Here is a 26,589-nt window from a genome sequence, read left to right as displayed (position 1 = left end):
TTTTTTTTTTAAGACTTTGGAGAACTGTTTGCCAGAATTGTTTTACCTTTTTCTTAAGTAGTTCCTCTTCTAATGAGGGTTTACCTGCCCTGTAAACATTCATAAAAGCCCTGTGCTCATGTAGCTTTCCCCTTCTTTTCTTGCAATTTCTATGCATAGCTCTTGATTAGTAATCACCTGATTAACAAAGAAGATTAACATTTTTGATTGTTAATCACCTTTGAATAAGGAAACCTATTTACTGAATAATTAGAATGAGGTGTAGCTGGACTTCGGTCAGTAGCTTCAGTATGGATATGTTGTCTCAAACACTGTCTCATCATGAGCTATTTCTTTTACCTTATGGCCACCTCTCCCTTCAATTTTTGGCATTTAAGAGACTCAGAGAACTCACCCAAAGCCCCACAAGTCACAGTTTCTCTGTGTTGTAATAGTCACCAATTCTTTTCCTGTCTTTGCAGCCTCTGAGGCCTAAGTTTGCTAAGTTGTAGATATTAAAAATGGAATATTCTTCAGTTTCTCATTAGTTCTGCTTCCTCTGCTAACCTGTGTTTCTATTGGTATATTCTCTGATAGTCTCAAAATCTAGTGCCCCTGGACTTTGTGCACCAGTTTTTTAGGACTATGGCAGCTACTTTTAGGAAAAGCTGATCCTGGCTTGAGGTCTGAGGTGGTATGTGTCAGCTCATTAGGGTCCAGATTTTGACATAGGTGGCCAATATTTATTATGTGTGGCTTGAAGTTGTGGTCATTCTTTGCTAATCTATTTTATGTTTCTTTTGTTTTTGGTGAGTTGCACAAACGGGGAATAGTATAACAAAAAAAAAACTCTTGACTTTGCCATCTTTATCTGGAAGTCCCACTTTTACTCCTGAACGACTCTGCTGAATCTGTAACCCAACATGGGGCGGTGTCTCTCAGGAGTTGTGTGGTTTAAATAATACATGGTGATTCTGCATTAGCCTTTAGAGAGACTAGAGCCTCTATAAAATAATAAAGGTACATCTCCCATGCCAGGGTTTCTTGGATAATATTCCTTAAGTTCAAAATACTTTCCTATGGTATTGTAAGTTGGCTATACCCTGTTAGAAGGTGAAATAAATAGCAAATGTACTTCTTTATCTTTAGACACATTAAAAACTGCAGTAGTAAAGTGATTTCTCAGCAATCAAACTCTGCACATTTTAAACATAATCTCTGTTTTTATTTCCATTTTCTCTGCCTTGCGAAGAAGGAGTGTATTCCAAGATACAAAAGCATTTTCTGGATGGAGTATAACAGCTGGTTCTATGAACTTCTGCTCAGCAAATACAATGCATGATAAGTGCAATAGATTAAACGAGTTTTTATTTGTGCTCAATTTAAAAACATTATTTAAATTTTGGGGGCGGGGAATAGAGGAAGTTGGAGAAGGTTAGATCACTAAATAAAGAATGGAAAGAAAATGTTGCACAAGAAGAGACAGGACTAATGTAAAACCCAATGCTGTCATTTAAGTATATTTTATCAAAGTTACCTCTCTTTGTTGGATAAAAAAGATTTTCTTTTATAATATTTGTGCTCTTCCAAGAAGTCAGAACAGAATCGTTCTTTAAAATATTACTTATTGAAAAATTAACAACAAATAGAAAAGACCCTGAAAGGTTCCTTCAGCAAGTGCCCTAACTTCACTCTCAGATATATATTTTTATGCCTTAACATAGAACTACCATATGATCTAGGAATTCGACTTTTGGGTACTTATCCAGAGGAAACAAAAACACTAACTCAAACAGACATATGCACTGCCATGTTTGTTGCAGCAACAGCCAAGGTAAGGAAGCAACCTAAGTGTCCACTGATGGATGAATGGATAAAAAAAAAAAAAAGTGGTATACATACACGGTGGAATATTCTTCAGCCATAAAAAGGTAACGCTTGCCATCTGCAATAATGTGGATGGGCCTTGAGGGTATTACACTAAGTGAGATAAGTCAAAGAAAGACAAATACCATATGATCTCTCTTGTATGTTGAATCTTAAAAAAGGAATCATAGATACAGAGAACAGATTGGTGGTTGCCAGAGGTGGGGGGGAGGAGGGTAGGTGAAGGGGTTCACAAGGTACAAACTTCCAGGTATAAAATAAATAAGTCATGGGATGTAATGTACAGCATGGTGACTATAGTTAATAATATTGTATTGTATATTTAAAAGTTGCTAAAAGAGTAAATCTTACAAGTCATAATCACAAGAAAACAATTTGTAACTATGTGGTGATGGATGTTAACTAGATTTATTGTGGTGATCATTTTACAACACATACACATATCCATTCATTATGATGAACACCTAGAATTAATATAATATATGTCAATTATATCTCGATAAAATGTTTTTTAATTGAGCACAAATAAAAATTAGTTTAATATATTGCACTTGTCATGCATTGTGTTTTCTAAGAAGCTCATAGAACCAGCTATTGTACTCCATCAAGAAAATAGTTTTGTTTCTTGAAACACACTCTCCTTTGCAAGGTGGAAAAAATAGAGGTAAGAACAGAGAGAGGACTTATACCAGGACTCACTTTTCTAAGTACGTAGTTGTAAAATTTGGCGAAAGAATGGAGTTTGGGGCTTAACACATCACTGGCAGCCTCAGTTAGCTTAGTGAGTAGGCCAGACTCTGACCGTTCTTCCCCTAGTTGGCTGCATTTTTGTTCTCTCTGCCCAGCTCTTTCTCCCGATTGGTAATTTCCCCCATAGCTAGCACCTTCCAGCCTCAGCTCCATTTCAGGGGCTTTCCCAAGTCCTGTGCCAGCTCTGTTCTCAGGGACATCCTAGGTTAGTTTCTCCCAGCTACTGAGCGCCAGGAGAACCACCCCACTCACTCCCCACAATCAGCCATTTTCATCACAGTGGGTCTCCTTACTGTCTGTCTCCTGGATCCTGGTGTTCCTGGGGGGCCTGGCCAGCCTCTTCTACCCTGTCAAATGAACAAACAAATGTGACAGTAATTACACAACATTGATACATTTCTTCTTCAGTGTCAGCTTATTTGTTTCAGGGAGTTCTATCAACTACAGGGTACTTTGGAATGTGGCATCTACGGGTCATAAATCACATCTCTACGTGGGTGACAAGGAACTATGGGATAAAATGCTAATGACATGTTCATTCCCATTGTCTATCTTGTGTTTGGGGTTGAAGTTAGAGTATTTAAATCAAACTATCCCCATTGTATTGCCACAGAGTGGATAACTGAAGCACGCCACGTATCCAGTATCACTAGTACTGGTTAGGAGTTCTACCTGTGGACTTCTTGTTCTGTTTGGCTAGCCTGTGTAGATTCATGTGAATAAAATCTCACAATACTCATACATCTTCCCAAGGTAGAAAAGGAGGGAATAATTATGAGTCTATAATGAGACTTACATTTACCACTTAATAAAAGTGGCAGGTAACATTTCCTGAAGGTTTATGATGTGGTAGAGTCAGTCAGTGAATTCCTATCATAAACTTCAAAAGTAGGCTATTTGTCATGCTTTGCAGATGAGAAAATCAAGGTTTACAGAAAGTAGCCCAAGGTCACAGAAACGGTAAGGGACAGAGCATGAGACAGGACCTAGGCCTGTCCCCAAAGTAAGGTTCTTTCCATCATATCAGACCTGTCCCTTGGTGACTCCAGATGGGGTCACCAAGGGAACTTCCTCATCCAGAAGATCCAGAGACACACATTCTTCAGATAATCTTTCAAAATTCTGAAAACAAGATTTTATCAAATGATAACATGTGAAATTTTATGAGATTAATCCCAGAAGACTTGCCTTGAGAGAATGGGTTGTATAGACTTACCAGATCTTGTTTTTGTTTTGTTTTCATGTACTATAAATAATACTATAACATCGTTTTAGGGTATGTGTCCTCTGGATCCTGGGAAGGCCAGCAGCTCTTTTGCTAGTTCTTTCTATCAGTTAGCCCTGCATTTTAAGTTAGAGTTTAGATGTTTGCATTCATAAATGATGACCTCAAGGGTACGGCTTAGTGAAGCAAGCCACCCCAAATTCAGAAGAGAATATTTTTTGAGATTAGAGTAGCAGAAGAGGAGTAAAAGATCTTTTTGCACCTAAAAACAGTTTTTCTACATGAAGTATATCCATTCTGATTCCAAATTCTTCATATGCATTTCCTATTCTATCACTGAGAACTTGAACCTCCCAGTTGTCACCTCATTACAAGTGTACATTCAAATGCCCATATAATTACTTGTCTTCCAGGTTCTCCTTTCAAGCCCTTGGATCCTCCAATGGTATTGTCAAGTCCATGAAATCCCTAAAAACAGAAAATAAAAAGAAAAATAGGTTTTCATTTTAAAGAACACTTCTTCTTGAAAATGTGACTTATGTAAAACACATTTAGTCACCCCCAAAAACGTTGGCAAGAGAAGTCCAACCCAATTGAAAGCAGAAATAGGTTAAGAATGTAAATGGCTTACAAGTGTTTTCTTTTCCTCCCATGCTTTGCATTATCAGAAGGGACTGGAGACCCAACGCGTATGCGTGTGTGTGTGTGTGTGTGTGTGTGTGTGTGTGTGTGTGTGTGTGTGGTGGGGGTGGGGTAATCTAGAGCTCTCCATAGAAGGCATAACCAAAGAAAGCAAGGGTGACATAACATTTATGACAACTCTTATCCTGTGTCTGGAGGTACCGCTTCTTACTTGAGGGTTGGTAGATTTTATTCTCTCCTTACTCTAGGGAAAAGGCAAATGTTTGTAATAGGTTCTAGCACAAGAACATAAGGACACTGAGCAGTGCTGAGGCCTGTGTCTGCCATCCATTCCCTCTTTCTCCTCTTAGACGCCTGGCTGCCTTTTTCTCCCAAATGCTTTCCTCTACTTTTCTGGGGGAAATCCTGGAATCTTGAGGTTTTCCCAATATTCATACAAATGTTCCAGTAGGAACTCATTGAAAACAGGCACACAGTGTGGGCTCTTATCCTTAGCTAGCAGACCTGAAAGCTTTCTATCTTGGATAGTTAGGACCACAAACAGAGCAGTGTCGTCATGATGCTAGGACAATCAATGGAGCCAGTCTAGTCAGTCAATGTTCCAATAAACTGAGAGGGGACAACAATTATCCAGGCCTGCTGAACGCCAGCTGCTGGGCTGCTTGGCTGACAGCAGCCCAGATTGCCTTCATCAATCAATATGTAATTTGTGATCACCAGCAGGGACATGTCATTGTTCCAGATACTTAGTAAGCTTTTTAAACAAGCAGTTTCTAAACTTACAGAGCTTATAGGCTAACAGAGTGAAAAAGATGGGCTTAGACTTGACTTTATAACTGATATTATTTTTTTCCCCTTCTTCGGCCTCTCCCCACCCCCACTCTACTTCAAGCCATTGTTTCTCAGTCTAGTTGTGTAGGACACAGCTCCCTGACCCATGCTTATATTATGAGCCCCCTAGCTGAGGCAGTCGGTCTTCGGTTGGCCACTCACAGCAACTCACGGCAGCTCACGCTGAACTCCAGCTGCCCATGGCAGCCCAGCTCCAAGGAGACCTGTTGTTCACAATCTTAGCTGTAGAAGGTGCAGCTCACTGGTCCATGTGGGAATTGAACCGGCGACGTTGGTGTTAGGAGCATGGTGCTCTTAACCACCTGAGCCAACCGGTTGGCACATAACTGATATTAAAACTTACATGAAAAATTATTTCTCTCTCCCATATACTGAAGCCAAAGATTACTTTCTACATTTTCTGTTTTACTCTTAAATTTAAATATTTGTCTGTTAAATTCTCCAAGCAGGGCATACCTGAATTATAATATTAGAGAATTAACCTGAATTATAATATTAGAGAATTATATTTTGATGAGAAAGGTGTGTAAAGAAAAGAAAGGTGATGTAAAGTCCAAAATTTTACTCTGCTGGATGTATAAACTTGTTATTGTGGTCCAACTTTGAATTATTTGATGGAAGAGATTACATTTAAAAAAAATCGTATCCCAGCACACTCTACAGAATAGAACATCCCAATTTGCACGTGGACCAATTGTCAGTCTGAATGTGATCTGGTCTAGTTTTTCAATTTCTATGCAACTAGACAAAAGAGCACCATCTAACACAAATTTATGATTAAACATGGGCTTCTAATAATATGTTCTAGAATGATGAACTCTGTAGCTCAGACAAATGGTCTACTCCATTTCCCCTCAAATTATATAAGATTTTAAAAAATATATATTTAGATCAAAATGAGGAATTCCAAAGAGCCAAAATAGCTTTCATGTGATTGGAAGTTCTCTCTGAATAAGCATCAATTTTCACGAATTTGTGCTATTTGCATGCATTCCTATCAATAATAAGATCATATTTGTGTTCTATTTGTTCTATTAATCTTGCTGTACCAAATTTTTCCTGAAATAGGAAAAAAACCTACGTAAAAAAGTACAGAGTTGTCTTCAATTTGAGAGGTATATTCTCAAGTGGCTGGGAAGAATTATTATGCATTGTAAAACCATTTTAAAGTTAGTATACCAACAAACAGCACAACACAGAGCTCTACTGGGCTGAATTTTCAGCCATCCTGAAGTCACAGAACATTTTTTTTTAAACAAAAATTATTTTATACTATTCTGATTCTTCAAAGGTATTACAGAACCATACAGACAAGTTAGCAGACAATTAGGGGAAATTCTGATCACAGTGGCAATTTTATAGCAATACCAAGTGGATTTTTAGCCATCATATATAGATGAGTGAAATGTCTTTGTATTTGAACTATTATTTTTTAATTATCCTAATTTGTGAATAGTTTGTTTGTTTTTTAAGTCAGATAGTTTGAAGCTATTTGAAAATGCTCAGGTCACCAGACTATTTTCAGATGTCACTTAGAAAATAATGTTGTCTTCAAGTGCAAATTCTTCTGCTTTTTAGAGTTACCATCAGTGTGTATCTAACATTTTCATTTGTCAATTCATATTGTACCAGATTCTTTCTGTTATCAACCCACAGAGAAGGAGTTATTAAAGACAAAGTCCTGTGAGATTTTCAGTTGCCCCAACTCCTTATCAGCACTTGGTATTGTCAGTTTTTATAATTTTAGCCATTCTGATGGGATAGTACACTGCTCTGGTATATTGCTGGTGAGAATGTAAGTTAGTACAAACTTTTTGCAAACTATTTGGCTATAAAGACTTAAGATGAATAGAAGTGTACAAAGTTATCATCCAGACATTCTACTCCTAAAGTATAGACCTGATAGAAATGTGTGCAAACGTGCACCCAAAGACACAAATGAGAATGTTCATAGCAGCACTATTTATAACAGCAAAACCCAGGAACAACCCAAATATCTATCAACAGCAGAACGGATAAATAAACCACGGTACATTGACACAATGGGATACTATACAGCAGAGACTGAATGAACTGTTATCCTCCACAACATAAAATGAGTCTCAGAAACAAAGTTGAGCAAAAGAAGCCAGAAACAGAAGAGTGTATTATAAATGATTCACTTACTTCAAGTTCAAGAACAGTGAAACTAATGGTCCTAGGATAGTGATTAACTTAGAGAGGGCTGGTAGTGATTGGAATGGACATGAAAGGAGTTTCTGGATTGCCCTTCTCTATGTCTTTACCAGGGTAGTGAGCACACAAGTGCATTTACATTCATCAAGCTGTATATTTATAATTTGTGTACTTTTCTGATGTATGTTACAGTTCAAAAATAAGTTCTGGAGATGGAATGCACAGCGTAGTGATTATAGACAATACTACTGTATTATATACTTCGAAATAGCCACGAGACTAGATCTTAAATATTCTCATCACAGAAATGAAACTTATGTGCCATGACAGAGGAGGTAGCTGATGCCCCAGATGGTCATCTTATGGCAGTATGTGTGTATGAAATCAACAGCTTGTACACTTTAAACTTATACAAGGTGCTATGTCAGTTACATAGCAATAAAAACGTCTAACCACTTAAAAAACAAACCTCAATCCTAATTCATTAAGGCTTTAGAGGTTTCCTCACATATGGGCATGGTGAGGAAAGCCCTATAGAACTCATGCTCCACTGGACTTGGTAGATTCCCTATGTTGGCGTGGGTCATGCCTTTTTTTGGTGTAGGTGATGCTTACTCAACTGAGTTGCGTCCCTGGGAGAGCAAGCACCTGTGTGGAAATAAAGTGTATGTTCTCTTGGAGAATAGGAAAAAAAGAGATGGCTTTATTTCTTCTATTTTGTCCATATTTTGAGATAGTCAGAGGAAGATAATGAACTAGAGTGGGTGGAATGCCTTCACAGCTCTGAAGCACGAGGACGATTCTGAATGTGTATTCTCAAGGACAAATGATGTGCAAGGGCTTATTATTGTCCATACTCATCCCGCATATCTCGAGGATCCAGCATCAGGGATCTACTTTTCAAAGTTTACAATTGTGCCTGTGATGATTTAAACTCAGTCTTGCTATTGTAGTACCTTAAGGTAGGGGTGTCTCTCCCTATCAGATGTGCTGATGGGACCCGAACCCTGATGTTAGTTCACAGCCCGTGTAGCCCCAGCACTTACAGGGTCTCCTCGCAGCCCTTTTTCTCCAGGGTCACCAAAAATCCCTTTCTTTCCTGGGCTTCCCTAAAATTAATAAAAATCAGAAGAAGGAGAAGACAAGAACTTTTAATAGCATTAATAAAAACAAACAAAGAGCTTATTTTCTCCCTGATTTGAATAATTAAATATTTTTCCCTAAAGTTATTTTTAAACTGGAAAGAGGAACAACCAAAAAATAGTTTCCGGCATCATGTGAATAATTTAAGAGCGACCTCAATTATTTGCCACCGTGGTGAACTCTGTGTTCCAGAGATATTTATCATCTTGTTTAGTTTTTACAACTACTTTATAAACCAGGTGTTGTTTATTGTCTTTCTTTTAATGAGGCAGTTGAGATTCAGAGAAAGTATCCATTTTCCCCCAAGTTGGTTGCATCAGCTAGAGAAAGTGGGTTTCTGACTCACCTGTTCACATTCCAAACACAGGTAAAGTAGATGATGGAAGTATGGCTGATGTTGGTATTTGTTCTAGATGGGTATGAGTGCCATACACCTTCAATGTGCTACCCTGCACCACACACTTGTCAACACACTCTGACTGGTCTTAGTGTGGTAGCTGCTTTTCATTAGGGACCCCAATTCTTCACTCCTTTCTGTATCGATGCTCTTTACCATGTAACTCTGTAGTGCCTACCAATTGTGGTGGGCTAAGATTCTCTACCCCTGAGTTTGGCTGTGACTTGATTTGGCCAACAGAAGGAAATAGAAATGTCACTGTGAGAATCCTAAGCCTAGGCCTCAAGAGGTCTTGAGAGACCTTGTGTGTTTCTACTTCTTCTCATGTATTTCTGCCATGGCCATGAAAAGGTTATAGCCAACATGGTCAGGTTGCTGTCTGGTCCCAGGAGAAGAATTAGAGACATGGGGAACAAAGCCCCCAGCCAACCTATGGACACATGAGCTAAGGTTAGCCAGGCTCAGCCTAGATCAGCTGAACCTCTCAGGCACATAAGAAATACAAGTTTATTGTTGCATGCGATTGAGGTTTCATGACTGCTTGTCACAAAGCAATTTTGTGGCACTATACACCTAGGGTAGCTCTTCTACTCTGTTAATCACATCTTTAATTCCCAGTACAGTTTTCATGTTGTCTATTTATTAAATCCCTACCTGGGATCCTCTATCACCCTTTTCTCCTTTTCCTCCACGAAGACCACTGTCACCCTAAGAAACAGAAGAATAAACTCAAATTCCCATTTTCTTAATGAGAAATAGCTCAGCAATGTCTTTATGACACAAAGAGAAAGCTCTACCTGTACTCCATTTAATCCATCAATTCCGCTTTCTCCAACTTCTCCCTAAAAGACGGATGTGATCAGGATAGAGTGCATTACATTTATTTGGAAAGAAGTCAGACATCAAACAAAAAGTCTAATTTTATGCTCCATATACAGCCTCTTTGTTAGGCTGGCCCTGGGTAGTATCAAAGATTACTGAGTAATAGAAATTTTTAATAAATAATATACATTGCCTGCAATAAAAGACAGAAATCAACAAAATGAAATTCTTGACAATAAATAAAAGGAAGGTCAACAGAAACTTCATTTATATAATCTACTGGTCAATAATCACAAAAGTAAAAATAGCTCTAGAAAGCAGATGGGGGGATAAATGGTTATGTTTGGTACCATACCTCCTGTCCATTTAGTCCCCTGATTCCCTGAAAATAGAAAGGACAGTAGTGGTTAGTTTAAGAAAATGGAATAAGTTGGGAAGACTTCACAATGTCTTATGAGACCCTTACCTTAGGACCTTTGGCGCCATCGCATCCCCTAATACCTTGCTCTCCCATTCGTCCATTGGTTCCTCTTTCTCCCTGAGAAAGAGCACATACCCAAATGAAGTCGTTCTATTGTAATCTGGAATCTGTCGTGGACATTTGACAATTGTTATGTTGGGAAAAAATGCGTGGCTTCTCATGGTTTACAATCCAGAAATTGTGCTTAAAGAAACTAAGAATGGAAATCAGAACTACCCTGTTGACAACTTTGCTTTGCTTCGGATCCCACATGGACACTGTCATGGGTGGGGTAGCATCTAAATAAAAGAGACTACGAACAACTGGCAGCTAAGATGTACTCTCAAGATTTCAGGAGATATTCCAGGAACAGATAAGGAAAAATTAGTGAGACAGAGAAGGATGCTCCAGGTATGATCTAAGCAAGAGGCATGATTTCTAGACCAAAATCCATCACCCTTCTCTCTCTTTCTTAAACAAAATACTGCTCCTGCAGTCCTTATCTTGGTAACCCCACCAGACTGTACGTCTTGTGAGCTGAAAACAAAGATGCCATCCTCAGTTTCTCTCCCCAAGTGGTCACCCAGTTATGTCCATTCCACCTGCATTTACACGGCCCCAAACTAAAATGAGGACCTCTTTGTCTTGCACCTACTACTGCAAGACCTCCACCCATAATTCCTGCCTTATCATCCATAATGCTGCCTTGGCATGCTTTCTAAACCCATACCGCCATAATTTTTACTCCTATGCATAACATCATTCAATAACTACCCATCAATTGGAAGACACCATCCAAATCTTCTGCAGGATAGTCAATATTCCCAATAATCTGGGTCTTGCTTGCCACATATATAACCCTCCTCTGTGTCCTAGTTTCCAGTCCTGTTGGCCATGTGCCATTCTGCAGACACACAATTCTCCGACTTACATGCCCTTGAATACACTGTTCTTTCTGTGGTACAATGTTCTTCCCCACAAACTTTACCTGGAGAAATTTCTATTTCTCTGTCAGATGTTTGTCTAAGCATTACCCCTTATTTGCTGGTTTCCTCTTCCAAGTCCTAACTGTCACCATGGCTGTTACTTGAGGTTATTTGTTCTGCTACACTGTCACACTGCATCCCGTTATACCTCTAGCACAGGCCTTGTGTATAACAGCTGGAACCACTGTTGTCTCATTTGTCTTTCTACTAGTTTGGAAATTATGTGAGATAGAAACCATATTTTTTCTTTTATTTATTTTTATTTCTAGGGCCTGGCACTGTGCCTAGCACATGGTAAGATGCCTGAATATATATTTGTTAAATGAATAAATGAATGGTTGAGTACATTTGTGAGTGAGGTCTTTGATAAAATCATGTGGTAAATGTTAAGATGTTTAATATATAATTGTTAAATGAATGGATGTATTGATGGAAGGGAGGGGAGGGATGGAGAGAGAGAGGGAAAGAGGGAACAAAGAAAGGCAGGATAGATGGATGGATAGATGGATGGATGCAATCAAAAGTAAGATCCTTGATAAACAATGTGGTGAGTTGGTTTACCAGTGCAAAGGGAATCAGATAGGGCGAAATGGTAGTGGTTGACTCTTTTGGTGAAGAAGACACCTTTTGCCTTGAGTTCATTGTGCAATGTTTGTGGATGGTAAAAGAGGAGACAGTAGGTTAATAGACCACTAATAATCACTAGAAGCAAAAGCTGATGAGGAACAGGAAAGACCTCTGGTTTTGCACATAAATCCTTAGAATCTTGACTTTTCTTGTGTCTCTGAATTGACACAAATGATTTCATATTGTAGATATGTTATTAGAAATAAATGAAGCGAAAAAAACTTTGACTTACATCAATGCCTTCCTCTCCCAGATAGCCTGCACTGCCTTTAAGACCTGGGGGTCCCTGGAAGTAAAGAAAGGAAGAGTATGTTAGCACTCCACAGCCCCAAAACCAGAGGCACTCAAGCAACATCATACAACTTTACAGTTTTACTTTATTGAGAGAAGGAAGAGTTTGAAAAAATCAGTTCTCTGCCACAACCTACGTTGCATTTATACATATAAAAATAAATGGATTTTTTTAATTAAAGTTTATTGGAGTGACAATTGTTATAGCAAAGTTACATAGGTTTCAGGTGTGCAATTCTGTAATACATCATCTCTATCTCACATAGTGTGTTCCCCACCCAGAGTCAGTTCTCCTTCCATCACCATAGATTTAATCCCTTTTGCCCTCATCGACCACCCCCCCTTCCCCTCTGGTAACCACTAAACTATTGTCTGTGTCTGAGTTTATTTTCCCTTCATTTAAAATTAAATAAATAAACAAATAAATGGAATTTTGAGAAATATTTCCAGATAACTCGAGGGTGTGTGGGTATGTGAATCGTAATGCTGGCTGTTAAGTTTCTCTGGGTTATATACAGTGCTGGAATTTTTCCAGACAAATGTTCAAATTAACACAGCTGTATTTGCCCCTGACAGACTAGAATTATCTTTTCATTAAAACAATGTTTCTTTAGGAATCATAGAAAAAGAGACCACCTGCATTTCTTTCCATTCTTTCTGAGCCCTGTTTTTTAAAAAATTCTACCACTCTTTTTACATGAAGTAGAAGCATTCAGGAAATCATTAGTCCAAAAATATTCTTCAGAGACAGAGTCGTGGTAACTTGGGAGTTACAGTGCTAGCTATACATTATTCAAAAATCAAACGCACCTGTAAACAGCACTCAAATTACTATTAGTATGTTTGTACAGATTTGAACATGTAGTATGTTTTTCCATACAGTATGTTTGTACATATTTGAATATTTTCTAAAGCCCCAAATCATATTTTTATATCAGGATGCATAAACTTCCTTTGGTTAGGAAATATCTGAATCTGTTTTTGGTTCCTGTTTTCATAATTGGTCTGCTTTTGCCTATACATTTGTGATAACATTTTGGTCTGGCTAACGCTGAATGGAACATCTTAACATCTTTTGCTGCATATGATAGAGTAATCTGATCTAGCTTGATTTTCAGCAAACTACACAAAATATTCCCTACTTGATTTAAATGACTCCACAGTCATTAAAAATGAAAATTGAAATGACATTGGTGTTCAGGAGGTTTTCATTATTTAACATGCGAGATGACAAATGGTTTTCTGCTTCATTGTCATCGCTGCGAGAACACTGGATAATCAAGGCTCTTGGCAGTTGTTTCTCCTGAGACTTGTATCAAAAGTTTTTAGAAAGTTTCCAATTTAGAATGCCAAGGAAAAGCCTTGACGATCTAATTTGACTTATAAGAGGACAAGTGTAATAAATTGTTACCTCAGAGGCTTCACCAGGCAGTTAAAAATCACCCTTTATGTCTACCTAACCTCATGTCTGAAAGACACATTACATTCAAATTAAGTGAGCCATAAATCTTAAAATCACCTTTTTCCCTGGTGGTCCATGATCTCCCATTGTGCCATCTTCTCCAATGCACTTGCAGAATAAACAGCAGCACGTCTTTTCAGCAACACTGACCTTGGGGGAAGATAGGAAATACATTATATTTGGTGGCATTGCGTCCCAATCACACATACGAGCTCACCAGGGTGATTCAGACTTTGATCAGTTTCAGAAGCCTGTTTACCATCAAAGTGGTGGTGCTCTAGAGAGAATGCACGAGGTGTTCTTTAGCTTCCATCTTTCCTTCTATGGTCTGCATTCTCTAGCATACGAGGAATTGAGAATCAACTCAAAGATGTTTTTTATGTTCTCAAAATGGTATCAGTTTAGTCATGGCCAGCTCACTGCATACTATTAATATGATTTTCCGTTCCCACAACATCCCGGCATTGACCATGGTGTTGGTGATCACCCTGTACAATTCTGTCCCCAATATTTCGTTCAATAAAGTGAATGCATAGTGTTTTCTCTGTTTCCTGTCTTGTGAACTCTTTGTATGCTAGAGGATTTAGACGGTGCCCAGTGTCACACTGCTTAGAACTGAGTCCAATGGTAAACACTTCCAGAGCAGTTCATGTGTGATGGGATTTCAAAAATGCTAATTACATGTTCAACATTTCAGAAGTATTTGCTATAGAGGGTAGGGTCATGAGAATATTCTTCTTTATACCTTGGTCCCCCCAAAATCACATTCTATATTTAAAAATGTGAGTGAATGTCACCCTGGACCTAGTTAGTCATCCCCTGAATAACTGACATATTCTGTTGCATTTTTACAATTAACCCACAAGATTTATTTTAGGAAAATTCTGTTTATAGTAAATGCCATGTTTTGCCTTGATGGGGGAGAATCAATCTTTGTGTTGAGGTGTTTCCCATCAAAATTCTAGTGTGATGAAAAATGAAGATCTTTTGTTACAACCACTTAGTGATTTCCCCTCTTTGTCTTTTATTATATAATGTTGCTTTTCTGACATTAGAAATATTTTTCTAAAAATCTCAGAAAAACCAATAACACTTGAAACATATAAAACTAAATAATAACAACAAAATAGATTCTCTGATTTCATATATAGATATAAATTTTCTTTGGATCACCAAAATCCTACAGCATCAAATTTTTTACTATTAACATTAAAATTAATCTGTCTAAAATTACGATTTTCTTGTAGAGTTGCATTTGTGATACCTAAAAACTGACATGCTTGTTTTGAGGAATAACTTCCTCTCTCTATGAATTACCAATGCAGATTTCAAAAAGTAGTAGACAGAAAAACATAAATTTTTAAAAACAGACACTGTATTTCCATGTAGAAAGGAATTCCAATGAAACTCCCATATTCTTTAAGTAATTGTTTTTACATAATTACTATACTGAACAAACTGCGTTTAAACATTTATCTATATACAAATTCTATAGGTATAAAACAGCAGGAGCTAGCACTTCATTGGAAAGTGTCCCGATGTGCTGATTATAGATTTTATAAATTATAAGTAAATTACAAAGTATTGGCCATTTATTAAGGTGAAAGTAGTACCACATATCTTGGTAACACTTCACCACTCTAGCTTGAATTCCTGTCCATTGCTGAAAGAAATATGATTAAGATACATCTCATGTAGACATTGGGTTCTAAAAATAGATCATAAGGCAAAAATCTTGGTTAGTCAAGACTGTCTTCAAAAATCTTTGATTGCTCAAAGTACCACATAGTAGGTCTATCATTATGTCACGAATTTTTCTTCAGCATTGGAGCAGATTGCTTCCTTTCTAGTTGAACCCTAAAAGTAACTGGCTCTCATTTACAGGCCATGTTGCAGGGAAAATACGCATCTCAGCCACTAGAATTATCCTCCACGTGGTGAGCTGTGACACTCAGGATCCACAGGGGATGTGAAAACCGGCTGGCTGAGAAAGCCGCTCATTGACTCACACGTCTCAGACTATCTTTGGTGTTTACATTCCTTGACTATAACTTGAGCAGGATTATGCTTGCTATTTGCTTTCTTCCTTTTTTTCTTTTCTTTTTAGGGCGAGCACATAGACATACTTTGACATATCTCTACTCTACTACATTTCTTTCAAAACACCCTCTTATTTGGGCTGTCCACTAATTCAGAAAGGCCTTTCTTCACTCCCAAATCAATGAACGCAGTTCAAATTTATAAGCATAAATATTAAACCTATATATGAAACCAATAAAAAATTTATACTCACCTGCTTTTCTGAATAACTTACCAGCTGCTTTGACAGTCTGCTCCCAAGATCTCTCATTCCAATAGTGAGCTGGGTCCTATATTCAAATCTTTTCCCAAATTCAATGTAGGGAAGGTCAGCCAGATGGTCATTTGAATCGGTGTTTTCACTCAGAGCAACAGTTATGAGGGCATTCAAGCCTATCCAACAGAGTTTATCATTCTCCAGGTGAAGTGAGTCTGGTTATTTTAATCTTTTTGCATATGTATCTAAATTTTTATTCTTGGAAAACAGTTGCAAGAGGAACACTCATTTTATTGTGCACTTACTCCAACCACGCTACATAAAACTGACAAGTAACAAGACTAATCATAAAACAAAAGGAATTACATTTTTCAAAACTAATTAAGTTGGAGACAGGGTAAATTATAACAGTGAGAGAATGAGTTAAAAAAGGGTTCACAGAGCATGCTGAAGTACGGAGGAAGCCATATGTCAAGAAAGTAAGTGTTCTAAATTTTTGCCACTCAAAGGGGCTTCCTTGGAACAGTAGTGCAAGCATCACCTTGCAGTTTATCAGAAATACAGAATCTCAGGCCCCATCCCACACCTACGGAATCAGAATCTGTACTTTAATAAAATCCCTATGAGAGTTGCATGCACATTAACGTTTGAGAAGCACAGCCCTAAATAACCTCATAAGGGATTGAGAATCCAGTTGGAATTGTAGGTAGCAAAATGCCGTAAAAGACCTCTTGTCAGGCAATTAGAAATAAATGACACATCATCATCTAGAGCTGTGGCTCATAGGCTTTGGGATTTTCTAGACCAGAATATTTCAAAGATAACTTCTAGGGACTAACAGAGGGTTGGCTTCTTTTGCAAAGTAAGAATGTTAAAATAATGACAGTAATAAACGTGGCAATTGTTATAGTGGCGGTAACCATAGCACAACTGTGCTCTCATTTATTAATAGTTACTATGTGCCTAGAGGTCGGTTAAGTGCCTTACATGAATTACCGTATTTGTAAGATACAGATACAACTGTATAGGTAGGTACAATTATAGGTTTATTTTACAGACAAGCAAACTGAGTCTTGGAGAAGTTAAATGACTGGCTCAATTTTTTTTTAATTTTTTTTTTAGGTTTTTACCCAGACAGCCCAATTCCAAAGCCTAGACTCAAAAGGCATTTTAATAACAAAAGTGTACTAAGGACATAACCAGAGAGTTAAGAGCAGTCCTAAAACTGAATAAATTTAGCTTTATGAAAACCTGACTCCACTGGCCTAAGTTGTCTCATTTTTTTAATGGATGGGTGAAAAACTCTTTGGATGGGACACGGAAACGGATGGACTAGAATAGATAAAGAACTGTTCCAGGACTTGACTGAGAGTTAAGAATGCTCCTTATATAAGTTTGCATATGATATTGAATGAAATGAAAGGCAGATAAGGAGGGGAATGAAGAGAATAAAGTTTCAAGGACACACTGGGAAAGTTCAAGTTCTAGGGGAGGAAAACAGAGTGGTTGGCTGAGGTGGAATAAAGGAAGAAACACCAAAGAAAAGGGTGACAACTAGTCCTGGTTTGCCTAGAATTTCCTAGTTTTCATGCTGAGAGTCTCTGACTTGTTTCAAGCAAACAAGAACAGCTTGTCACTCTTCCAAAACAGAGAATTAAGGGGAATAAATGGATGGTGAGGTGAACTGGGATAGGCAATAAGGAACGCTGAGTTCATCAACTGGAGTTAAATGATCAAGAGAAGGCATGCTAGCGGATCTATTTATAAGGGGGAAAACACCTCACATTTGATTATTGGTTCTAGGAAATGTAAAACTTGTAAGAGTATGAGAACCATGGAGTTGTTGATTTGCAGGAAATGTGCATATAACTATTATTTGTAACTGCTTTTCTCAGGATGGAGGCTCCAATCCTGCTTCTTTCAGACTCATCCAATAGACAAGTCATATGATCTTAAATACAGTGTCTTCAATTCCCAAAAACGAATTCAGGAGAAAAGATTTCAAAAATTGGGGGCGGGGGGGAATAATCACTGAGTAGATTTTAGAGTATTAGATCTTTAAAAATTAAGAAATAAATTCAAACCCCAATCTGCATACACTAGTTATACAGCCACACCCACCATTTCTCCTGGTCTCTTCTAATTCCATGGTGAGGGTACAGTTTACACATGTAAACTACAGCAGTTTACATGGCGTCACATTAGGGAGGCTTTCCTAGGTCACTAGATTATAGTGCTTAGTTAGCATCAACTGAAGTCACATGTTTGCGTACGGGAAGCCCGAGCTGGAGGTTCTTCTTGTTCACACTGACGGCCATTTGACACTTTTCAAAGAACATTGTGGGCATCATCTCTTTATCTCTCCCCAAAGAGTCTCAATTTCTGAGGATATTAAAATCTAGCTTCTGAAGTTGAAATTCATTTACTAGTTTTTCCTTGAGAGTTGAAAGAAAGAAGATTGGTCTTAGAAATCTAGGTTTTCCAAGAGAAACTCCCTGGAGAAAACTCTGATGTTGTCTGTCAGAGATACATCTTTTCCTCACAAAAGAAAAGCTGAAATTAAAAAACAAAGAAAACCATAAACTGCACCTCATGGTGCCATGTTGAGGGAAGGGTCCAACTCTTTGAACTCTACCTGCTGCGTAGGGGTGACATAGAGAGTAACATTCCAAGTGAGGTGGCTCTCATTGACAAAGGGCTATTGACCAAAGGCTATTCCTCAGTGAAGGGGGACCTGTGAGCTGTTAGCAGCCAACACGCACCGCAGCTGGAAGATGTGGGAGCCTGGCTGGAAGGGGGAGTCTGGGTGGGGCACAATAGCATCCACATATAGGAAAGTTTTTCTATTTATAGTCAAACCATGTGGATGCATTTTTCTTCTTGGATCCATATTTTAGTAAGAACCAACAGTAAGTCAGACTGGGCATTGGTTCTTGAAGCCAAAACCTTGGTGCCAAAGCTTTAAAAATTCATAAACACCATGGTTGGTTCATCTGTGGTCTGAAGGAAGGAACTGATTCAAAAGCCCCAAAACTTCTCCAACAATGCTTGCAACTCTGGAAACTTTTTAAGAGTTTAGAAGAAAATAATCCAACTCTCCCATTTTTTGGTCAAGCAGAAATACACGGTTCACTTCTGCGGATACTGAAGAAGCAGCAATATTAGATAATGTGAGGCAAGGAGCACTCCCAGGAAAGCTTATGGAGAAGGTATATAGTAATAGGAGAGAAGTAGGACTTTGTATTCAGTATTGTTTCATATACATAGGGCATGAAGAAAAAAGTAGAGGCAAAAAAATGTTCTCAGAGCTCATTTGCTCTGTCAAGTGCATACAGAGTGGAAAGGTGAGAAATTCAGGGTTATCTGAGTGCCTGGACATTTAAGAGCTAGAATTGAGATCTGATATTATAAAATTAATAAACACCCCTTTCCCACTCTTCCCTCATGCTCAATACCTTCTTTTCTAAGTTCATCCGATTTTTGTTCAAGTTTTTCAATATCATCATCCAATCCATCTGAGAATAAGAGAACCACCTAGGAAAGTATTCCAAAAAGAAAAGTGAGTAAAAAGGAGATCATTGCAACCACAGACCAACAAATAAAATGAAACCAAGTTACCTTTCCACGAGTAGCCGATTTATTCTGAAAGGCATCCCACAGGGAACGCAAGGAGTTTGCATTGAGAAGAGATGGTCCTTTAACTGTTATGTTCTTCAAGCTGTTCAGTATGTCATCACTGTAGATCTCAAATTTGGGAAAGTATTGTTCCTTGGCATTGGTCACTTGAAAAGCTACACTAACCTGAGTCTCTGTGCCCACCTCACAGCTAACCCCACCGAGGGAGCTGATGGCACGTAAGGTGTCTTGAAGGTAGGTTTCCATCTCAGACTGACCATCAAGCAAAGTCTGCCCATTCTGCTGAGTTGAGATGTCAAATCCTACCACAATGTCCACAAAACAATCTAGGGTTCAAGGGGAAAAAAAAACCATAACCTTATTAGATCAACAAATCCATTTATTTGACTTGGATGCTATATCTGAATCAAGTTACCAAGTTGGAAAATAGAAAAGAGCACGAGGAAACAATGGCAGAAGCTCAGAGTCATTCTTTCACAAACCTGTAAAAGTATATAATATTTTTTTTTAGCTAGTATAAAATCTAGATGATTCTATAACAATTAAAGTTCTGAAAAATTTTATTGTGGCCATTGAAAAAGCTATGCCATCATTTAAATATCTCAAGTATATCGTGGAAATGTTGACAGACTAAAATAGGAAATTCATATCCCGTGACTTATCAATTGAGGTCATTCAACAAACATGAAATTATAAGATAATTATGAAAACATTTGCATAGAGAAAGTCATTGAGAAAAAAATAAATCACAATGAGCTTGTCTAAAGGAATAATTGTGTTGATTTATCTTTCTAAAAATAATCTGATTCCTCTTTTTGTCTTCTAACACCCACTCCGAAAAGAAAAAATAAAAGGACAAATAAATATTCCAAGTGATCCTTTGAGATCTTGCTTTAAGTCCTACAAGTGAAGAAACTGGGCACCAAATTCCCCATATTTAACTATGCCAAAGATGATAATGTCTTCAAAGCCCAGGCCCTCAAGAAACCAAAGCCAATCCCACTTTGGGGTTCAAGAAATACTTACAGAGGTATTGCATTTAAAATGTGTTGCTTTTATCTTTCTCAACTCCAGGAACATTTAAGCACTGGAGAAACTAGAAGGGGCTTGATATTTTAAGCTGAGCCTCCTAAAGGGAAGATAATTAGAGAATCAAGTCATATGACCTATACACTCTTCTTTCAAGGATAAAAACTTCAAACCTTTTCCAGCAAATTCAACAGCTTGCTTGGTAAGTGAGGGGAGAGGAGTGTATCTTTTTAATTTGCTTTCTTTAGATAAGCAATTTTTCAGATATTGGTTGTATGGACAAAAGCCTGCTTCCACTACGTCCCAACACACTGGACAGTGGAACATTTGTAAGTCTTTGAAAACAAAATGTCAGTTTCAATTCTTAAAACAAGGGCCAGTAACTTGATTTATTTTCAGTGAGAAAATAGTCAGGTGAGGGAAAATGAAAGGCTTATTTGATAATCAATTTTCACCACGACATTTGAAGTAAATCAATATGTGATTTAAAAAAATCTGAAAAGTGGGTTTTCTTATTTTACGATACTTACTTTATTGGAAAATGTCTGTCTCAATATTCAGAAAGTGAGAGGAAGAAAAAGGAACTAGTCAGAAGCAAACATCAGAATATGTCCTTTCTAAAATTCCTCTTGAATCTATATCCTTTCATTTCTATCTTGAGATTGAAAATTTCACTCTTGGATGAACATTGTTTTAACCCCTGAACAGAAAACCATTCAGTAACCAAAATATGTGACTGCCTTCAAGGAAAACAGTCTCTTGTGAAAAAACCAAACATTCACAGAAATGACGAAATGTCATTGAGCATCCCCTATAAAAACTGAGTATTTTAACTTTTGGTCTAGATTACAGAAAGTATAAACTCTACTAAACACGTTCCTTGTTTTTCTTCAGCTAATTCAAATTGACAAATAATTCCATAATAATGTGATTAAAGGAACAGAACTTGCAGAGCAAGCCCCGAGTTAGCAGTTCTGTGTTCAAATACAATTAGAGAAATTAGACCAAACTGCTCAAGTGGACTCTTATATGTAATGGCTTTGCAAACTTTACAGAGACATCTGCCCTCAACGCAGGAGCTTTCAAAGTTAATTAAGAGGCAGGGATAGTCTTGGAAGTGAGCTAGAGAAAAGGCTGAAACAGGATTTCCAAAGAGAAATAATGAAGGATTAAATTAGGATAGTACTGTTCCCCCAAAATAAGACCTACCCCGAAAATAAGCCCCAGTTAAGATCTCAGCCAGACAGACGCATTCAGTACGTTACGACGAAGTTTCAGAAGACGACATGACTGTATTTGAATAAATGTAGATTGTTGTACATGGAAAAATAAGACATTCCCTGAAAATAAGCTCTAATGGAGCAAAAATGAAAAGACTAGGTGTTATTTTTGCGGAAACACAGTGGGAGTTAGAATCAAATAGGGGCAATAAAAGCAAGGGAAATTAAGGTAATCCGCAGGCTTGGCTGTAGAGGGGATGCAAAGGAGAAGGAAAACTAGTGTCCTGAGTGTTTGACTAGTCCTGGCAAACAGCAGTGTGGAAGTCTGGAGGAGGGCAGGTGTTTGAGCAGGACGGCACAAAGACTAGTGCTACTCATGTACTGGTCACGACTTTGTTACTGCTAAATAACCTGGCACATCTCCTAACCAATCCAGACATTAATTTTCTTTTCTGCAAAAATAGATTATATATTTCAAAATAAAAATACAAAGAACAGAAAAGAAGGGATTGAAGTGACTGTTACAGGTTTCTGGTTCCCTGCCAAACTCAAAAGCTGATTTTAATTGTCTGACTTACAAAGAAGAGTTGCTTATGGCATATTCTTAGTATTAAAAATGCTGTCAAGAAGGTAGGGTAGATTAGAAGAGAGATTCTTGAGAAAATACTTTAAAGGGGGAAGTCGGGCTGTTGGCAGTTATTAGCTAGAAGAGAAATTTGTTTGGAGCCTTTGAAAGAAGGGGTATCTCAGAGGAAAAAAAAAAAGAATGATGCAGAAAACTGTAAAAGACCTAGTTTATATACCTCTCAGATTTGTTTGTATGCCACTCCCATTCCCAACACGCACTCCCAAGGACTTAGACATTTGTTCAATGGAGAGCCTCAGCTGCCACCACAATCTGGCCTCCCAACACTGGTGGAGGGGGGCAGATTTTGACATGGCTTCCCTCATGCTCACTGCAGTAGGGCCACAAGATTCTGGTGCCCATGTCCAGCCCAACTGAACTCATGGCAGTTCTGGATCCTTCTACCACTTCCAGCCACAGATATAATGCACTATGGGTTCTGTACTTGGTTTCTCCAAAGGGCTTGGAAACACAACACAGCAGGGTGGGAGAGTTAACCCTCCATGGGGCAAATTCTGACCCATGAGAGGCAGTAGATGGGAAGGAACTGGCAGATGAATCCCTCCTATATTCCCGATGGACTGGTCTTTGCAGTGGATCTGTATGGCTTCCTTGGTGATGTTCTGCATGACCAACACGCCAGTTATGCTTTCTCAAGAAGCTGCAGCTAGTTTGGTAACATACATCTTGTATTTACTTTCCTTCCTTTATCATTTCCCTTCCACTCAGGCTTCCCTGAGATTGTATTCCCTGTAAATATTAGCAAATAAAGTATTAGCATCTAAACTTTAGTTAGAGCTCTGTTTCTAGACACCGCAGTAAAGACAGGAACATACAGAGATCCTTGTCAAGAAAAGTTGGAAATGACCATCTATTTTTTTCCTTGTATCTCCCAAGTTCCTTGAATCAAATCCCGAGGATGTCTCTTACCTCATCCTAATCAGACTGCCCTTTTACTTAATCTCCCTTTTGACCCATTTGTCCACGATGAGCAAAAGATGAGAGATACTCTTGATTCTTTTGCTACCTACTGTGTTTCCCCGAAAATAAGACCGGGTCTTATATTAATTTTTTCTCCAAAAGACACATTAGGGCTTATATTCGGGGGATGTCATCCTGAAAAGTCACACTGGGGCTTATCTTATTTTCTGGTTAGGTCTTATTTTGGGGGAAACACGGTAATTATGTCTCCATGCCAAAAAAGGCAGGACTTGCATATTCTGAGAACTGTCTGGTCTCCTCCAGGTGTTCAGAATAGCCAGACTCAAAGAAAAATCAGGAAAATAAGCATGGATGAAGGTCTAACAACCAAACAGACTTTGTAGTTGCTTGCGGGAATTGGGTATATGTTAACCCATTCAATTTGAATATGGTTCTGAAATGTTACTGAAATATTAAAGTTCCTAAACAAAGGAACTCTTGGTATATTGTCCTTCTGTGAACTAATAATCTCATCACTCCATATATTTGCATTTATAAGGTCATTTCTATCAACCTTTAGCAATAGTCTCACTGACCATGACCACTTGCTTCCCATTCATCTCACCTATCCTTATGAAACATAGACTAAGTAGAAAAGCTCCTAATATTCACGCCGCAGAAGAGGAAACTGTGACGTAGCGCAGTTCGCCCAAGGTTTCAGTAATTAATGTGGACCTGACACTTGGAATTCCAATCCAGGCTTGTCTGGAGTCCATATGCTGAACTACCTAATTCCACCACTTCCTGTGTAGCCAGGGCTGACAGGTCAGGTAGGTTACTATTTCTGCTACTACATGGTGATGTTGGAAGTGACAGTTTAGCAGCCAGTGGTTTCCCTTAGGGAGCAGCAGCTTGTGGAAACAATTTTAAGACACAAATCCATGATGTCTTAATAAGTTGCAGATAGAAATTGGTGAAGCACAACATTTAGACGCTATTTCTTTATCACATCAACATCAGACACTCTAGACGACAACTATATCAAGAAAACAGGCAGCTTAATTTAACAACAAAAAAAATGGGTTGGCGTCAGACACACCTAAGTTTCAAAATTTGCTTAGTCTGTTACTTCCTGTATGATCTGGACTAAGTTACCAACATTCCTTTGAGCCTCAGTTTCCTTACTGATAAATGGGAATAAAAATACAAACCATACAGATTTGGGGGGAAATTTAACAAAATGATGCATTTAAAGTGCTTAGAGCACCAGGCTTGACCCTTCATAGACGCTCAAGAAATATTGATCCTTAGTTACTTCCCTCCTATCTCCATGCAGCTGACCTTCCTTTCACATATATTAAATCATAGTGTACAACCAAAGAAACAGAGATGATTTAACTTTACAAATGAGAAAACTGAGAAGAGATAGTGATGTCTCCAAAGTAATGCATATTTTAATAAGAAGCAAAGCTAGATGTTCAGGCTGAAGTGTGGTTTGCTTTGAGCCACATCAAGCTACGGTCTGATTTCCTTGAGTTAGGAGTTTATAGTGTAAGAAGAACTGGCATCCTCTAATATATGTGCACATGCCTTTGAAGCTTTATCAGTGTTCATTCCAGCCTCATCAATCCTCAGCCCACAGCTTGGCTACGAAGGGCTCACATTCTTGCTTGCTGCAGTAATGACTTTAAGTTTATCTTAACACGGAGTCCTTTCTCTCTCTCTCTCTCTCTCTCTCTCTCTCTCTCTCTCTCTCTTCTCTCTCTCTCTCTGTTTTCCTTTTCCTTCCTTCCTTCCTTCCTTCCTTCCTTCCTTCCTTCCTTCCTTCCTTCCTTTTTATATTCATGACTGTTTCCTTTAAAAATCACCCATTCACTACTTGGAGCATATAATCCTAGTTTTGACTTCACACATGGTTTTCTTTTGCTCTGTCAAGTAGAGACCACATGGTTCCAAAATAATTTTCTGCTTAATAATTGGAAATGGGTATTTTGTGTGAAACAGGAAATTAATGTGTGAGGTCTGGCTGCCACCAGACACATTCCAAAATATGGAAAGATCATGAAGCAGAATTTACAAAAACAATTGTCCCTGATCAATTATCGGACTCTAAAGCTTCAGCTTACACACTAGGTCTTATAAAAAAGGTTTGAACTTGGAGCTTAGAAGGACATTTTTGGAGAGAGCTGCTGTGTGCTTTCCCACCACATGCATACATATACATACATACAAGGAAAAGAGGTAATTTTCTCTTTAAGTGAAGAGAGAGGAGATTTAAGATATAACTAGAGATGACACAAGCCTAGAAAGTCTCAAGAATGAGGCACAAGATGGCATGCTGCTTACTCTCTTTGCAAAGGAGAGGTGGCCATGCTAGGCTGCTGTAACTTCCAGTGTTTATCAGGGAAATTGATATGTTATTGTTTCCCATGAAGCTGCTATGGCCACGTATAAGAAAGAGCTGTTGTGGGCTCCTTTGATTTCCTGTCCAAGAAGGCTACCTGGAGGGGCAAAGAGATGGCAGCGGAATAAAGCTGCAGGCATCAAGATGCCCTGAGGCTGGGGAAGGCATAAGGCGATGTCTCGAATTGAGACATGCTTATCTTCCTCAAGGGAACTACAATGGAAAGATCCCCTGACAAATGTGCTGTGGTAGGGGTGGAAGTGATGGGAGGGAGGCAGGATGGGAAATCTTTCAAGGACTCAGAAATGGACCCAACTTTAGACATGGGCTATCGTCAGAGAAAACCAATTCCTGACAAGTGCCATCAAGTAATAACTTTCCTGTACCTCTTTAGCTCTTCTGCATTGCCCAGCCCATTCTGGAGAGGCCAGAAACAATGGTTAGTTAGCAAGAAAAGGGCAGGGCCAGGGAGAAAGGGGTAGAAGTGAGAGGTGGGGAACACTGGATAAAATGGCCCTTTCTCTGTGGCAGGTGAGCAGCAAGTGGCAGGCAAGGAAAGTGGAGTAACCTTGAATGAAGTTTGAAGTTTTAACAGTTAGACTGGGATGGACATCTTTAATCACCAAGAAGAGATTCACTCATTTCCTGACAGCGATTAGGGGCAACGGAAGAGCTAGACCCCATGAATAAATGCAATGGGTCAGTGGTAGCCAAAATAATGATTTTATAATTATATCCAAGGTGTCATGCTAAATCAAAG

The 26,589-nt window shown here is 38.5% G+C and overlaps 1 protein-coding gene across 1 annotated transcript in view; it reads right to left on the bottom strand.

The window, feature by feature from the left end:
• COL6A6 (collagen type VI alpha 6 chain) overlaps positions 1–26,589 on the bottom strand; it is a 105,870-nt gene that overhangs the window by 25,072 nt on the left and 54,209 nt on the right. Inside the window, exons 9-20 of the mRNA XM_019725970.2 lie at positions 19,613–19,956; positions 19,450–19,528; positions 16,013–16,170; positions 13,756–13,848; positions 12,178–12,231; positions 10,339–10,410; positions 10,228–10,254; positions 9,848–9,892; positions 9,705–9,758; positions 8,557–8,619; positions 4,244–4,309; positions 2,910–2,963 (exon numbers count right to left, since the gene is read on the bottom strand). Of these exons, the coding sequence (XP_019581529.2) occupies positions 2,910–2,963; positions 4,244–4,309; positions 8,557–8,619; positions 9,705–9,758; positions 9,848–9,892; positions 10,228–10,254; positions 10,339–10,410; positions 12,178–12,231; positions 13,756–13,848; positions 16,013–16,170; positions 19,450–19,528; positions 19,613–19,956 (1,109 nt within the window). The remainder of the gene's footprint in view (positions 1–2,909; positions 2,964–4,243; positions 4,310–8,556; positions 8,620–9,704; positions 9,759–9,847; positions 9,893–10,227; positions 10,255–10,338; positions 10,411–12,177; positions 12,232–13,755; positions 13,849–16,012; positions 16,171–19,449; positions 19,529–19,612; positions 19,957–26,589) is intronic.

The sequence above is a fragment of the Rhinolophus sinicus genome, linkage group LG10 (assembly GCF_036562045.2).
Source record: "Rhinolophus sinicus isolate RSC01 linkage group LG10, ASM3656204v1, whole genome shotgun sequence".
In the NCBI taxonomy this organism is placed as follows: Eukaryota; Metazoa; Chordata; class Mammalia; order Chiroptera; family Rhinolophidae; genus Rhinolophus; species Rhinolophus sinicus.
This window is presented reverse-complemented; position numbering and strand designations above follow the sequence as displayed.